This window comes from Magallana gigas, chromosome 8, assembly GCF_963853765.1.
Source record: "Magallana gigas chromosome 8, xbMagGiga1.1, whole genome shotgun sequence".
Lineage (NCBI taxonomy): Eukaryota > Metazoa > Mollusca > Bivalvia > Ostreida > Ostreidae > Magallana > Magallana gigas.
The window spans coordinates 44,592,862-44,609,900 of record NC_088860.1 but is presented as its reverse complement, the minus strand read 5'-3'; the positions used below and the strand labels follow the sequence as shown (position 1 = coordinate 44,609,900).

At 34.1% G+C, this 17,039-nt stretch overlaps 1 protein-coding gene across 2 annotated transcripts in view; it reads left to right on the top strand.

Annotated features, from left to right (window-relative positions):
- LOC117690337 (uncharacterized) overlaps positions 1 to 16,539 on the top strand; it is a 73,439-nt gene extending 56,900 nt beyond the window's left edge. Inside the window, exons 1-5 of one of the 2 annotated variants that reach the window (XM_066069047.1) lie at positions 8,280 to 8,341; positions 9,466 to 9,697; positions 14,755 to 14,832; positions 15,155 to 15,391; positions 16,257 to 16,539. In XM_066069047.1, coding sequence (XP_065925119.1) covers positions 9,469 to 9,697; positions 14,755 to 14,832; positions 15,155 to 15,391; positions 16,257 to 16,507 — 795 coding nt within the window. In that variant the 5' untranslated portion in view covers positions 8,280 to 8,341; positions 9,466 to 9,468 and the 3' untranslated portion in view covers positions 16,508 to 16,539. Of the gene's footprint in view, positions 1 to 8,279; positions 8,342 to 9,465; positions 9,698 to 14,754; positions 14,833 to 15,154; positions 15,392 to 16,256 lie in introns of those variants that run through there. The other variant, XM_066069048.1, reaches the window with a different exon arrangement.
- The last annotated feature ends 500 nt before the right edge of the window (positions 16,540 to 17,039 follow it).

Below are 17,039 nucleotides of genomic sequence, written 5' to 3'. Positions count from 1 at the left end.
TTGTTATCAGTTTATATATTTCATGTGGCTAAACCAAGAATTGTTCGGGAATCAACGCCTTGCTGCTAAAAGTTTACAATAAAATGGAAAGCAACGTTTATTCAGATTGATCCGATCAAACAATTTTTGTTATAAAGTTGTCAATGTTGCTTCACAATTTTTTTTTATTAACTGACACTTCAGAATGTGGTCATCTTCAAATATCAACTCAAGACAGAATATGAAACAAGTGGATTGTTCGGTAAGTGGCACAATGTGTATGTGAACACGACGTTCCTTGTGCTGTATGTTTGGTTCGCACCAGATCTGTTGTCAAGATGTTTCCAGGTACGCTTAAGAGTGTATTATTTTGATAATTGATAACACTTCGTCAATACATTAATAAAATATCATATATACTTTTGGAAAAATGTCATTTTATTTGGTGTTAAGTTACACGCATAATAAAATTTTTGAGCAAGCTTATTTTTGTGCCACTTAAAATATTTTAGGAAGAAAAACTTGTGATAACGGATGGAAGTTGGAATACCACGGCTACCTAATGGCAGGGTACCATGGTCATAATGCTGGAACAACATATAAGTGTGTCGATAGTGACCCAGAGAGCTTACAAGGAAGTCAAACTAACAACAACGGATACCTGTTCTATATGGTGGAGGCAGTATGTGGCTCCCTGAAGTGCCCTCCTTATGTTGACGGAAGAGAATTTGTTTGCGTTGTTTGTTCCTTAGAAAATTAAACACAAACACTTAATACTGGCGCATTTGTTATATTTAGTGTTCTGAAGTAAAAGTGATTGTAATTTTGTAGACATATTTTTAAAACAAAAAAAAAATATATTTTAGATCATACGTTACCTTTCCAATACTTGTCATTTTAACACACTTTTTCTTTTATGCAAATATTTTTATTAAAGAAGAGTTTAACACTGTCGCCATGTGACTCTTAATTTTGACATTAATATTAGTTCACACACACAGACAAAATCATTTCTCAGTTGAATCTTACGTTTTCAAAAAGGTGGCTCCCATCAGCCGTGTACCTCCCTTCACTTGACTCTACACTAATTTATTGTTTCGGCGGTGTGATACGAGGTAAATGAGTAATAAATGGTTTTCAAAAAGGAATCGGTTTATAATATAGGTATTCCGTTTTTAAAATTTTTAATGCTGCAAATCCGCCTCATCAAAAGTTATTTTGCATAACTGTCTGTCCATGTATATAGTATATATTAGTTATTGTTTAATTATTGAGAAGGTGAGAGTATACCCAATATTTTTATTACGTTTGTAAGACACAATCGGTAATTCTGAGAAAAGGGGTTTACATTCTTGTTCTTTTGTGAGAATGTGCAAATATACCTGGCTTATTACTTATGACGTAACTTACTTGTACACCAATATGACAGCCAATCTAATGCAAAAGCACTCACAAAACTAAAACAAAATGAGGTTACAATAAAAATCCCACAGGTCGAATATTAAGCTTAATTATTGAACATTCTGCTCGAGAAGGGCGAATTTAAATTTAAAGATGGCCACCTCTATAAACAAATATCAGGTGCCAGCATGGGGGCTGTTCCCTCCCCCGAAGTAAGTGACCCCGCCTCTTTGATATTCTTGAGAATATCATAAAAAGTAGTGTAGCTCACTTTAAGAATAAGGACGACGGGTTCGATGCGATGAAGGCCACAGACACTCTTTGATATTCTTGAGAATAACATAAAAAGTAGTGTAGCTCACTTTAAGAATAAGGACGACGGGTTCGATGCGATGAAGGCCAAAGACACTGAAATAATGCAGTTATTTAAACTTGCGAACTTTGAGCATAAATACCTCAAATTCACTTAACTTAAAGTTACAATATTCACATATTAAATGAAGCTGTGTTTTTTGACACAAACATACTTAAAGGCCATATATTTAAATAGCTAGGAGTCTTAGAATTTGAAACCTTTCTAAAACCCACCGAAATTTTTCTGTGCCTTCATCGCAGCAGTGCGTACCCGAATGCTACATTCAAAGGATTTATCAAGGGTGAAATCATCCGGTACAAGAGAAACACCTCTGATCCACAGAAAAACACAAGACACAACAAGACGAGCAAATACTCTACTAGCTCGCACATTAGAGAATATTATCTCTTGAATTTGTTAAAAGCATACAGCTTTGGACTCACAGAGCCACGTATGAACATGTTGTATTACTTGATAATATATAAAACATTATCTTCAGTTCTTATACCGATCGGTATATACAATTTTAAACAAAAACCTGGGTTGGACACCTGATGAGGGACAGACCCTAGGATATCTCCTTATTGTGCCCGAAAGACCGATTCAAGTGTCAGGTCCTCATCCGTCGGCACACGTGGTGCCGGGTGGCAATTATTTGTAAACCATTGTACAAAACAAGACGAGCAAATACTTTACTAGCTGGCACATTTAAAACTATCAGATACATTGTGTTTGAAACGTCAGCTCTTTTATTTCTTGCTACAAAACAATGAAATTTGCTGGATCGGTGTCCTGCTGCAAAATGTGTACATGAATATGAAAGCAACGTACATTCAGATGAGTCCGATCAAAAAAATCTTTGTTATCAGGTTGTCAATGTTGTTTCATAATATCTTTCTAACAGATAGTTTACAGTTTAGTCATTTAAAATATTAGCTGAAGAGCTTATTGCCACCTTTTGTAAGTTACAATCATTTAGGTTTTCAAGATAGCATTTTAACAAATGCGATAATCTTTGATCTAAAGCGGTGAGGTCCGAAAAAATTAGAAATTGATTTTTTGAAGAAGTATGAGTTTACAACACTTAACACCATTCTGCGACCTCAAATTTTAGGGATGGTGTTTTGAACAAAATTAAGAACATCAATGTTATTACGGGCCACCGTGATGTATGAGATATCCTTCTGCGATTTTACGGTTAAATATCGCATTAAAGTCATTTAAAGGCAGCATGTGTACTTAAGAATAATTCTTTATCATTTTCAAAAGAGAAATCTCAAAATCAATATGTATTTTTTATATGAGCTTGGTACCCCAAAAGCCTTAAATGATTTTAAGCTTGTGATTCAAATAAAATTAAAATTTGATAGGGTTGTTAGAAATGAATAGCCATTTATTGGAAAACGCAATCAGCATATCTCCATTTTTAACCGGGTTTTCCAACGGAAAATCCGGTTATTAAAATGGTGAAAATGGCGGGCAGGTTGGCGGGTAGCTGCCGCCAAGGGGGTACCCTCATGGTACGGATAGCTCCTCTTACAGTTTTCAAGATAGGAAGTTGTTCTTTTGCAGATCGATTGTACATATAATAGAGATGTGTATATTAATAGGAATTTAATTTCTGATACTTTATAATAAAAAAAATACCACCTTTTGAACTTAGTCATTTTTTGGCAAAATATTGCATATGGGTACTCCATTTCACGGTAGGTAGTGTTTATCAATTCAGGGTTGACATGAATAATGGATAAAGTTCACATAAAAGAAAACCCGGTTTGCTGTCACATTGACAGCTTTTCACTTTTTTCAATATATTGAGGACCATTACCAATTTTCAAACAAATGTAGTAAAATGGGGAATATGATATAGCAAAAATGTAGGTATAAGAGACCAATAATTTTGAAATAAAAGGCGAGATACAAAGCTTCATTTGCTTCGAATCGAGTACATTGAAATAAATGATATTCGTTTAACGTCTTTAGTAATAAGGCATTAAGAAATGAAATTTACAATTAAAATGTATGTTATGAACACTTGTCATCATAACAGCTCTTTTATCAAAGGTGTTGTGTCATCTAGTACGGTATCAATCAATTTTTTTTTATTATTTCCCTGCGTAATTTCAGCAATTTTTTAAAAAGAACATTTTTATATTTCATTTAAGAGAAAATCATAGTGTCATCCGTTAGACTATTTGACCCAAATAACATGAATTAGAATTGAAAACGTGATAACGCACATACGATTGTTCAAAACTGTAACATGTGTGTTAAAAACCGCTTGATCACAAGGTCAAAAAAGTTATTGTGAACAATAGTGCATGGGACGTGTGAAAGTCTTCTGTATCTTGTACTTTCTCAACCACAATATATTAGTTTTGTTAAAGTACATACAGTGCCATCGTCGTCTTCAGATGATATCATGTGTGATAAAACTAATAACTTACATATACATGTAACTGTGTTAGGTAATTACTAGAGTAATTCAATAGAACAACATGCATTTCTTCTTAAATGAAGATATATGTAGTTAATACAAGATCTGTCATGATACTTGTTTTGACAAGGCTAGAAACACACCGACGTGGGACTCTTTGGATACAAGGAAATATACCATTACAGATCATGTTATTCTTTTATTACTTATTTTTGTACGTCTCCATCTTTATTTAAACAAAATCTTGTGAGTTTTAATGTAGATGACCAAAAACCATTTGTGCCTATATCACAATGAAAATTCAAGCATTATAAGTCATCATTATTGGATATAGTAAAGGTTTGTTTGGGAGCAAAGTATTCGTCAATCAACACTGTATTGAACCTGCAAACTATATCTCTGGTGAAAGAGAAACAGTTAAGAAATAGTTCGCCAGCTACATTTAGTTTGCATTGTATTTATTAATTGTTTCCGGTCGAGATTTTGTGATTTTTCAATTCCATCTTCGATTATTTTTATAGGGTATCCCTGCTTGCGAAGATATTTTTTCATTTCTTCCAGACGTTGATTCCTTTTCTTTTCGTCGCTCACTATAATGCATATCCTCCGTGCTAAATTCTATGGAATCGCACGTTTTGTAGGACTTGGGTGGCATGAATTGAAATGAAGGTATTGGTGCGTATTCGTTGGTTTGTAGCATATATCTGTTGATAAACTCTCTCCCTCGTGAGTTATACATATGTCCTACAATGAAATATCATGTTGACTTTCTTTAACTGTAAATTTGATGTCAGGGTCTATATTATTTAAAAGTTCATGGAATGCTTCTAAATCAAGGATTTCCTGATTCCAGATAATGAAGCAATCGTCCGAGTATCTCTTCCACGTTTTCTTGATGATTTCAGCCAAGTTTGAACCGAAGTCTATAGGCATGGCATAGCTCATTGACTGTGCCTTAACTACTGTAATTTCAATTTCGAGGTGAAAGTTTTCAAGAAACATTGGTACTGTTTTGTAGCAATCGTATCTTCTCAGGCCTTTCCGGTAAGCTCGGAAAAGTTATCCGAAGTTGTTTTCCGAGCTTGAAGAAATTAAAGATAAAGCTACCTTTCTATCATTATATTGAACATAACTTTGCATTATAAGACCTACTGTTACTTTTTGACATTTCATTTCAAAAACTTCATGTGAAAATGATAAAACGAAATTCAAATGGTACAGTTTATCTGCAGTAGTACAGTATTCCCAGAATCCCCTACTATGGAGTCGAGCTTGCGTATTCTAGTGAAAAATACTAACGTAGTTGCTAGTGCTCGAAAGCGCTAGCAATATTTCTAGTATCTGGATTTCATTTTTCATGTTATATATCTAAAGACCCCCTCCTAAAAATGACTAAATAGTCTAACGTTTTGTCAGTGTTTATAAAAATACACAAAGGATTTCGGAAGCTGTAAGAAAGAAGTGCAGTTGGAAGATGACTGCTGACTCTCGTATATGGAATTTTATGATTATATACCAGACCTCGACAACTTCTACAACAAATTCATATACATTACTTTAATGTTATGCGAGTCATTGAAGTTCTTGAAACTCCGTTTTATCCAAGTGAAAGAATTGTTTTTTATTAATTCATTTTGTTTCTCTTGTAAGTATGGATTGCTTTTGTATGAAATTTTTATCATTTGATTGAAATTAAACAAATAGTAATTTTTGAAATGTTACTCTGATATTATAATACATAGACAGTAACGTTTATAACCGCTGAGTATATGTATCCCCCTCTTCTTCATATGATATTTATATATTGCACCTTCCCGTCGGATAAAAAATGTAAAAATATATTGGATTTAGAATCAAACCTAAAATATAAATAATCAGAATATACATTTAGAGATGTTGCAGGATCAAGATAATTTTTTTTCGCTAGGGAGGGGGAGATACATTACTGTGTTTGTCAAGGGGAGGAACCCCGGGGTCTGTAACCTATTTTGGTAAATTAACTAAGTAAATTTATATTAAGATTGAATTTTCCGCGGATGGGGAGAGGAGGGTCCGGAACCCGCTACCCCTTCTGCATGTAGATCCCTGCATGAGGTCGAATCATGTTTTTTTTTTTGCGGACACGTTAATTAATTGTTAGGTACATGTACGAGGGTCAATCAAAAAATACGAAGACAATGTGGCTGTCTATCATATATTTTTCATGAAAGTCACACTTAACAGATTAATCTGCGCACCAACACTTATGTTATTGATATGCGAAGTTTTAGTCCATTTGATGAAACGGTATTTTTGTTACCCCTTTTTAAAAACAACATGTTTTGTCACCACGGCGCACGGTAACGTTCAAAACATGATGTTAAAGTTGAACACGCACAGTTTATAGATATACCCCATCTTTATATCTTGCTTAGTCTCTTGTGCCTTTCTCCTTACAATTTAAGATTGCACTGAACCACTTAACATCTTCTTTGCACACATTTGTTCGAGAATCATAAGTTAGTTCTTCAAAGTTTTCATTTTCTAACCGTGTATCTCTAAGTTTACAGTAAGAATAACCCTGAACGTCGATCGGTTGACGTTACTTATTTTTTCACCAAATATTTACAGATATTCGACTCTCTTTGGGACTGTTTTATATTCAAAATACAATTACCACCACCCCAACAAAATTTATCACAGTAAAACACAAACTTGCAAATAATTGTTGACTTATTTTATTAGCACCAATGAACATTTTCAAAACTTGTGTTGGCTTTTTCCTGGGTTAAATTCATTTTTTTTGTACCACTCGTTGCGCCGTGATGTCCGGCGACGTAGATGTTTTTAGTCAATTCTAAAGAGGACTATCTGTCTTTAGTTACTAATATCTGTTCGACAAAAAAATGCATCCCGTCATTATTTGGAACATTGAATACCAAGACAAAACTTAATTTGAGGTTTCAATATTATTTGGTTTTACGCCCAATTTATAGAGATATTACTTTCAACATTATATGATTTATTGTTGACATTACACAAATTTTGACCGTGCGCCGTGACCTTATTTTGCAGGATTAGATTCTAAATAATTCTTAGAAATAAAGGAATTTATTCACTTTTTTCTTGCAAATTGTTTGAAACTATTGCTAAATTATGTTTTCCAAATTTAGTAATGATATGACGTTAAGTAGCATATCTATGACAAAAGTCTTCGTATTTTTTGATTGACCCTCGTATATGTCCCCTCTTTACTATTTCAATGTCTGTTTCGTTAAGTAGCATATCGTTATTATTTATATATGTATTAAACATAGTTTTTTTTAACCTACTATGAATATAAGTAGCCTATGGAAAAAGAGAGATAATCGCAAGGAAACAGCAGCTAATGCTAAATACCAAGATAATTGATTAAAAACATATGAAGAAAAATATAATTTTGTTTTGTGCAGTACATGGTTGCAAATCCTTACTCAGATACATTTGAGGGTCATATATTATTTAAGTTCACATTCTATGTAAATAAAATTTTGCGTGTAAAATCATATTTATTTTCTTGTAAGATTACACATGCAGTCATTGAAAATGTCAATAAATTCTACTCTTAGACTATTATTATTATTATTATGTTAAATTAAGAAAAAAAAATACTCAGTCTATATCTAATTCATCTTAAATGTAACCAGTGTGGGAATCGTGTAAAGATGTTTGATAAGTTTATAGTTGCATGTGGTCATTTAATAAAAATGTAGACTTTTAAAATCTACTTTATAATTACATACTGTTTTATTAAAAAAAATATTCATCGAGGCAATCTGTATCCGAAATACCAAGAAACTATGGACTTTTATGCATATGCACCTGTAGATATAAATTTAATATATATATATATATATATATATATATATATATATATATATATATATATATATATATATATATATATATATATATATATATATATATATATATATATATATATATATATATATATATATATTTGAAATGGAATATCATATTTTACACTTTGATATCGAATGCATTTTTAATATATTTTTAACGTGTTAATTATGGAATCCAATCCCACAATATTCGAACAAATGTGTATGTAAATCAGATATAAACGAGTGAAGAATCTCAGGATACCACGAGTGATTTTTATGATTACCGTTGGATAAAACTTTTTTGAGGTAAAATACACAATTATATATTTATACATATCGTCGCAGATAATTAGATAATCGATAAATAAAAGTAAGTAATATGAGAACTCTTGTAACCCTTTTAAGGTATTTGTGGCGTTTTTTTAGTAAAAAACATTAATAAGACCTGATTATGTGCTTCATTACTTTAATTAAAGATATGGTTTTCAGATAAATTACGCTGAATAAGTCAATCGCATAACAAATATAAGAGAAAAAACATATGTTCTATCATTTTACGTGCCTTAAAAAATGCAAAAGATTTTAATAACCCCGCCTTAAATAGGGCACGTGATCTCCGTCTATCAACATCAATGGCGAAGACGAGAAAGAGGGGTAGACCGTTAAGTTTGACAGATTTGTATTTGGCAAGGGAAGAAAAAAGAGACAGACTGACAAGGATAGGAACAAAGGGAACATCGTCATTGGAGACCATGTAGATTTACGTAATAGGAATTTAAGCCGAATTGAACTTAATTAAGTTTCCATCATGAGGTTGTAAAGGATTTGCTGTAGACAGGTTCGTGTTCCATGTGTTCCGTGTCTTTACTTTAAAAGATATAAATTAAATTGTCAAATGGATTTTGGTCTAGAGAAAGTTGTAAATGAAGAAAAAATAAACAGTCTCAGTACAAGCATCTCTCAGGGAGAGGGGTATTTAATCCGTTTACCGTGTCGATGATGCAAAAAATCGTGTTTAGCCTTTATTACACATCATTTACAATTGATATCGTTCTACATGATTATTATAGGGAAAAAAATGCTTCGAGTATAATATAATATCAGATTTATCTTGTTTAAGACATTTAAATGTGATTTTAAATTTAAACAAACTGTTCTTCCATCGTAGGTTTTTTCGCACTCATGCGCAGTGGCGATATAAATGGCGGATTACATTAATATTCATTAGATGTGTAGCAAAGATTAAAAACAAATAACCAAAGATGGAACGTTCTATAGGCCATGAGTTGATGAAAATCATGCAAAGCAACTCAAACTCATGTCAAAAATTATACTCCAAATACGCTACATATACCTTTAAGGACAAAATAAAATTTTAAGATAAAACGATGCTTAAGGATTAATGATATAATTTTGTTTGTGTATTATAGGTGATGAAATTCATACTGTTATTGATAACTTTTGCTGGTGCACAAGCCGAAGGAGATAATGGAAATTGTAAAGAAATATTACAGGGTTATTTGACAGGGCAACTGTCGTCTGCTTTAGGAGCATATCAAGTAGAAGCATTGAGGAGGGAATTCAAAAGTTTTACTGAGGGAATGGAGAAATCAATGAAAGAGCTTGAACAAAACGTTGAGAAAAAGCTTAACAATATCAAAAGTATACGCCCGAAGTTATCATTATAAGTTATATATATATATATATATATATATATATATATATATATATATATATATATATATATATATATATATATATATATATATATATATATATATATATATATATATATATATATATATATATATAAAGCACTAAAAATGGCTAACGACACGAACAATAGAAATTGTCAAATTTTCGGGACAACCAGTCCCTTCTTCAGGACCAAAAAATAAATTACATGAGTACAAAACAAAGAAAACAAAATCTAAAGCTACTACTAAACTACTTAAGAAACTGTAAAAAAGAACAGCTACATTATAAACATTTGTTCACATTCTTAAAGAAGGTGTTGCTACTGTCGCCGATCGCTCTAAAGTAATCAATCGACTGCCAACTTCACGCCTGATTAAGTTAATTAGCTAATTAAAATTGGCGTCCGAGTTATCTAATGAAAATTTGAACCCCCGTAGTTAACTCGTACGGCACTTATAATATAGACTCGAATTTTGATTAAAAAGAGATAAAATTCAATGAAAATAAATAAATAAAATTGAAAAAAATGATTTACAAATAAAAGGTAGTAAAGAAACCAAAAAATGAATGAAAGAGGCGCAGTTGACAGATTTCATGAAATTAGTATGTGGGTGTCAGGTGATGTATGGCTATGAGACGTTCATTTTAGTGAAGTCCATTTGTTTGTTCATGCCATCAGGTCTGAATGATTTGAGTCTGTGCATCCAGAACTTTTCCTTGCTCTTCCTCTCCGCGTCTGTCCAATGAGGATTATGGTCAATAACCAATACTGTCATGTCTTCCCATTTGTGGCCACTTGTATTAAAATGTTCTCCGACGGGCTCCTTGACTTTTTTGGTCTTTATGGTAGAGCGGTGGTTGTTGATCCTTCTGCGGAGGTCACCTGTTTCACCGACGTATTGCTTAGAGCAGACTTTGCAACTGATGAGATAGATGCAGTTGTCTGTGCGACAAGAAGTGTTGCCAAATATCTTGTAGGTGCGACCTGTGATGGGGCTTTTAAAACTGTCCGCGTTGGTGCTGTGTTTGCACAACAGGCATCTGGTATCGGAACATGTTTTAAAACCACCATTTGGCAACGGGTTGTCTAATCTTGCCCTCACTACCATGTCCTTTAAGTTCCTCGGGCGTTTAAATGCAGCCATTGGTGGATCCTTGAAAAGATCAGCCATTCTTTCGTTAGTGTAAAGAATGGGCAGATTATTTTTAAGGATGGTGTTGAGGTTCTTAAGGGCGGGGTGATATGTAGTGACAAGTGGAACCCTGCTTTTGTCTGTTTTCTCTTTGTATTGTAAAAGGGTTTTCCTGTCTTTTGTAGTAATCTCATCAATTGCGGATTGAACTGTGTGGGCTTTATAGCCTCGATTACACAGATGGGATTTTAATATTCTGCTCTGTTCTTCAAAGATCTCATTAGAAGAACAGATTCGTCTGATTCGGGTAGTTAATCCTTTAGGAATTCCTCTAAAAGTATGGGGAGGGTGGCAACTCGATGGCTTGAGGTAGAGGTGAGAATCAGTGGGTTTGGTATGGAGACTGAATTTTATTTCACCATCTTCCAAGGTGGATGTAGTATCCAAAAATACATTTTTGGAACTAGATATGTCCACTGTGAATTTAATCGAATTGTGGAAGGAGTTGGCAAAGGTGATGAAGTCATTTAGGCAGTCTCGGTTTTCGACCCATTTCATCTCAATATCATCAATGAACCGCAACCAGCTCAAAGGTTTGAAAGGAGCTCTGAGAAGCAGGTTGCGTTCCAATCTTCCCATAAATATATTGGCGTAAGAGGGGGCCATTTTGGTGCCCATAGCTGTACCACTTATTTGTATGTAATGTTCGCCATTAAACATGAAATTGTTCAGCTTGAGAACATGTTCAAGGAGCTTGAGTAGAGATTCCGTTGACGGCTGCTGAATCGTTCTACTGTCCCATACCTCCCTGCAGGCCTCGATACCTTCATCGTGAGGGATATTCGTGTACAAGGACGTGACATCCATTGTAACGAGAAGAGTATGGTCTGGCAGGCCAGAGGAAGGTGTTTTATTCAGGTAATCTGTAGTGTCCTTGAGGTATGATGGCAAATCTTCTACATGTGGACGGAGATGTAAATCTATAAATTCAGATATTTTCTCCGTGGGGTGGCCGATGGCACTGACTATAGGGCGCCCAGGCATTCCTTCCTTGTGGATTTTAGGAAGCAGATAAAATTGACCTGGTCCACAGTTGGTTGGGCGAAGGGTTTCATAAACATTAACACCAATCTCATCATTTTCATACATTTTGTCCAGGGTGTTAGTGATGAGAGCTGAAAACTCTTCAGTAGGATCAGAGTCCAGTTTCTTGTAAAAACGATCGTCTGTCAGCTGTCTGTTGGCTTCAGCTAAATACGCTTGTTTGTCTAGGACAACCACTGTGGATCCTTTGTCTGCTTTCTTTATGACTATGTCGTCCCTGTTTTTCAACCTTTGTAGAGCAGATCTCTCTTCTTTCGTCAGATTGTCAGGGACGATTTTTTGGTTGGTCAGGAGCTTAGATTTACATCTCCGTCCACATGTAGAAGATTTGCCATCATACCTCAAGGACACTACAGATTACCTGAATAAAACACCTTCCTCTGGCCTGCCAGACCATACTCTTCTCGTTACAATGGATGTCACGTCCTTGTACACGAATATCCCTCACGATGAAGGTATCGAGGCCTGCAGGGAGGTATGGGACAGTAGAACGATTCAGCAGCCGTCAACGGAATCTCTACTCAAGCTCCTTGAACATGTTCTCAAGCTGAACAATTTCATGTTTAATGGCGAACATTACATACAAATAAGTGGTACAGCTATGGGCACCAAAATGGCCCCCTCTTACGCCAATATATTTATGGGAAGATTGGAACGCAACCTGCTTCTCAGAGCTCCTTTCAAACCTTTGAGCTGGTTGCGGTTCATTGATGATATTGAGATGAAATGGGTCGAAAACCGAGACTGCCTAAATGACTTCATCACCTTTGCCAACTCCTTCCACAATTCGATTAAATTCACAGTGGACATATCTAGTTCCAAAAATGTATTTTTGGATACTACATCCACCTTGGAAGATGGTGAAATAAAATTCAGTCTCCATACCAAACCCACTGATTCTCACCTCTACCTCAAGCCATCGAGTTGCCACCCTCCCCATACTTTTAGAGGAATTCCTAAAGGATTAACTACCCGAATCAGACGAATCTGTTCTTCTAATGAGATCTTTGAAGAACAGAGCAGAATATTAAAATCCCATCTGTGTAATCGAGGCTATAAAGCCCACACAGTTCAATCCGCAATTGATGAGATTACTACAAAAGACAGGAAAACCCTTTTACAATACAAAGAGAAAACAGACAAAAGCAGGGTTCCACTTGTCACTACATATCACCCCGCCCTTAAGAACCTCAACACCATCCTTAAAAATAATCTGCCCATTCTTTACACTAACGAAAGAATGGCTGATCTTTTCAAGGATCCACCAATGGCTGCATTTAAACGCCCGAGGAACTTAAAGGACATGGTAGTGAGGGCAAGATTAGACAACCCGTTGCCAAATGGTGGTTTTAAAACATGTTCCGATACCAGATGCCTGTTGTGCAAACACAGCACCAACGCGGACAGTTTTAAAAGCCCCATCACAGGTCGCACCTACAAGATATTTGGCAACACTTCTTGTCGCACAGACAACTGCATCTATCTCATCAGTTGCAAAGTCTGCTCTAAGCAATACGTCGGTGAAACAGGTGACCTCCGCAGAAGGATCAACAACCACCGCTCTACCATAAAGACCAAAAAAGTCAAGGAGCCCGTCGGAGAACATTTTAATACAAGTGGCCACAAATGGGAAGACATGACAGTATTGGTTATTGACCATAATCCTCATTGGACAGACGCGGAGAGGAAGAGCAAGGAAAAGTTCTGGATGCACAGACTCAAATCATTCAGACCTGATGGCATGAACAAACAAATGGACTTCACTAAAATGAACGTCTCATAGCCATACATCACCTGACACCCACATACTAATTTCATGAAATCTGTCAACTGCGCCTCTTTCATTCATTTTTTGGTTTCTTTACTACCTTTTATTTGTAAATCATTTTTTTCAATTTTATTTATTTATTTTCATTGAATTTTATCTCTTTTTAATCAAAATTCGAGTCTATATTATAAGTGCCGTACGAGTTAACTACGGGGGTTCAAATTTTCATTAGATAACTCGGACGCCAATTTTAATTAGCTAATTAACTTAATCAGGCGTGAAGTTGGCAGTCGATTGATTACTTTAGAGCGATCGGCGACAGTAGCAACACCTTCTTTAAGAATGTGAACAAATGTTTATAATGTAGCTGTTCTTTTTTACAGTTTCTTAAGTAGTTTAGTAGTAGCTTTAGATTTTGTTTTCTTTGTTTTGTACTCATGTAATTTATTTTTTGGTCCTGAAGAAGGGACTGGTTGTCCCGAAAATTTGACAATTTCTATTGTTCGTGTCGTTAGCCATTTTTAGTGCTTTTTATATTCAGTTTACTGGCTTAGTATCTATTTATTAGATCCGACACTTTAAAGATGCCTAGTGTTGTTGATTCTATTCAGTGCTTTTTATATATATATATATATATATATATATATATATATATATATATATATATATATATATATATATATATATATATATATATTCTATCAATCCTTTTTTTTTGGTACCGGGGATGAATAAACACAAAGAATAAGTCCAATGCTCAAACAACTTTTTTCTATAGCGATTTCGCCCTATCGGGCTCTTCAGTAGATTTAAACAAGGTAAACAAGAGCATTATGACGTCTTTGTTTAAATCTACTGAAGAGCCCGGTAGGGCGAAAGCGCTACAGATAAAAGTTGTTTGAACATTGGACTTATTCTTTGTGTTTATATATATATATATATATATATATATATATATATATATATATATATATATATATATATATATATATATATATATATACATTCTTTTTCAGACACAGCAAATAGTAGTGTTGTTTACACAAGATGGGGAAGGAAAAATTGTCCAACAGGTGCAGAATTGGTCCTTTCGGGTAAAGCTTTTTAACTAGATAAAGTACCCAACAACCTCTACACAAAATAACTGTTTTCAGATTAATTAATTAGATTTTGAAAAAAAAAATGATCTTCACATTCCATCATCCGTAATTTTTATTATCAAGATCTGTAAACAAAAGAGTGAAGAGACAAACGAACAAATAAAACAATGATAACAAAAAAAAAAATCAAAACAAAACAAAACAAGAAACGAAAACAAAACCCCATAATAAAAAAAATAAAATCCTAAATAGATTAAACATTGATTAAAACTAAAAATGTAGAAAGTTGAACTATGAAACCGTTGGTTTATTTAAGGGTATGTTGGGGGATCCCGTCATACACATTCTGGTGCAGCAGTGGAACCTCTTTGTTTACCAAGAAAACCAGAATGGGGAAACTACAAGGATGGTACTGACGGAGCAAAAGCTTACATCTATGGAGCTGAATACGAGACAGGTGATCTAAGTGGCAAGTGGCTCAAACTTCATGATCATGACGTCCCGTGTGCTGTGTGTTTAGTTCGTAACAGATCCGTAGTAAAGATGTTTCCAGGTAAGAGTTAAACATGTACTTCTTCGCGTTTAAAGAATCAACTATAATAGTTAGTAATAGGTAGCAATGTAACGTATGGATTTATTTCAAGTAAAAGATTTATATATTTTGAAAAACGAATATTTTTTTTTATTTACATATTTCAAATTTAAATATACAAAATTTCTATTAACATCTATTAATATATTTCAATTTTTTTGATAGTTTTAATCACCTTCTTTCCATATTACTTTCATTCACGCATTCTTTCAAAACAAAAGTAAATTGACCCGAGGTTGTATATCAAAATAATTAAAAAAAAAAAAACATTAAGAAAAATACAATAATACAATAATAATATTAATAGCTAATTCCACTTCTGTATAATATAGCTACGCAATTATTAACAAAAAAATCGTTCCATCGGTCCACCAGCATTTTTCAAATTTCCTAAGTTAAAATTTTTTAACATGCATATTTCTATCTTCTATTTAAAACTCAAATGACGTAATATCTCAACAAAGTTTGGAATATTATTCTGCTTCAGACAAATAAATATGAATTGTTTTGTATATAAAATCATTAAGTTCACAGGTTTATTTTCTACATTTGGAGAATTTTCTCCAAACCGTATATTGATAGCATCGAAACCAACCTGTCTTCCATGTTTTCTTATATACATGTATACACATACTATGATTGTTCCACTAGGGTAAAACGTTAGTACACCAAAAATACATGTTGCATTGTTTCTATTTCTTCTTTACAATAAGTACGGCAACTAGTTGCAATGATCTTGATTTTTTTTTCAAATAATAATTAAAAATCAAAAACGAAAGTTAACAAAAAAGTGTTGTGTTTTTGTAAATTATTCGAACCTTTGTAGCTACAAAAGTGTGCAAAGACGGTTGGAAGTTAGAGTATCATGGTTACCTAATGGCTGGTTACCATGGTCACGCAGCTGGGACATCATATACTTGCATCGATAACGACCCAGAGAGTTTACATGGAGGTGGTAACATCAACAGCAACGGTTACCTGCTCTATATGGTGGAGGCAAGATGTGGTTCATTGAAGTGTCCACCGTATGTTGAAGGAAGAGAGATTGTTTGTACTGTCTGTTCCCTGAAAAAATAAAAAAAAAAACCGTTAAACGTTACTATACCGATATATTTGTCATTCTTGAGTCAAAACTAATACGGATTTCTGTCTTTATAAGAACAATCTTGTGTTTTAATATTGGCCGACAAAAAGATTTTCTTTTCGAACTATAGTGGCAAACTGATGAAACAGTCATATTAAATTTATTTTTGGCTGTTGGATGCGTAATCCATGCCCAAATAAATATCTGATTCATTTTCATTTATAACCACGAATGTTGCTTTGTTTATACACAGGTTATTGTTTTTCTTTGCAATCATTTTGCATTCAGATATAAATGTAAAGGTTGCATCAGTCAGTGACCCTTGAAGGCGCATAGAGCAAGTGCTTCCCTTCGGTTTCTGGGGGTAGTAAGCGGTCGTATACTCCTCCTTAATTGGACAACAGTTAATCGTAGGTTAACCCCCACCAAAGACTAGTCCGCATTTTCAGCTTGGTAATGAAGACAGTGTAGAAAAGGCGTTTTGTCTAAAAACACAACACACAACATAAGTAGAGCACAGCGGAG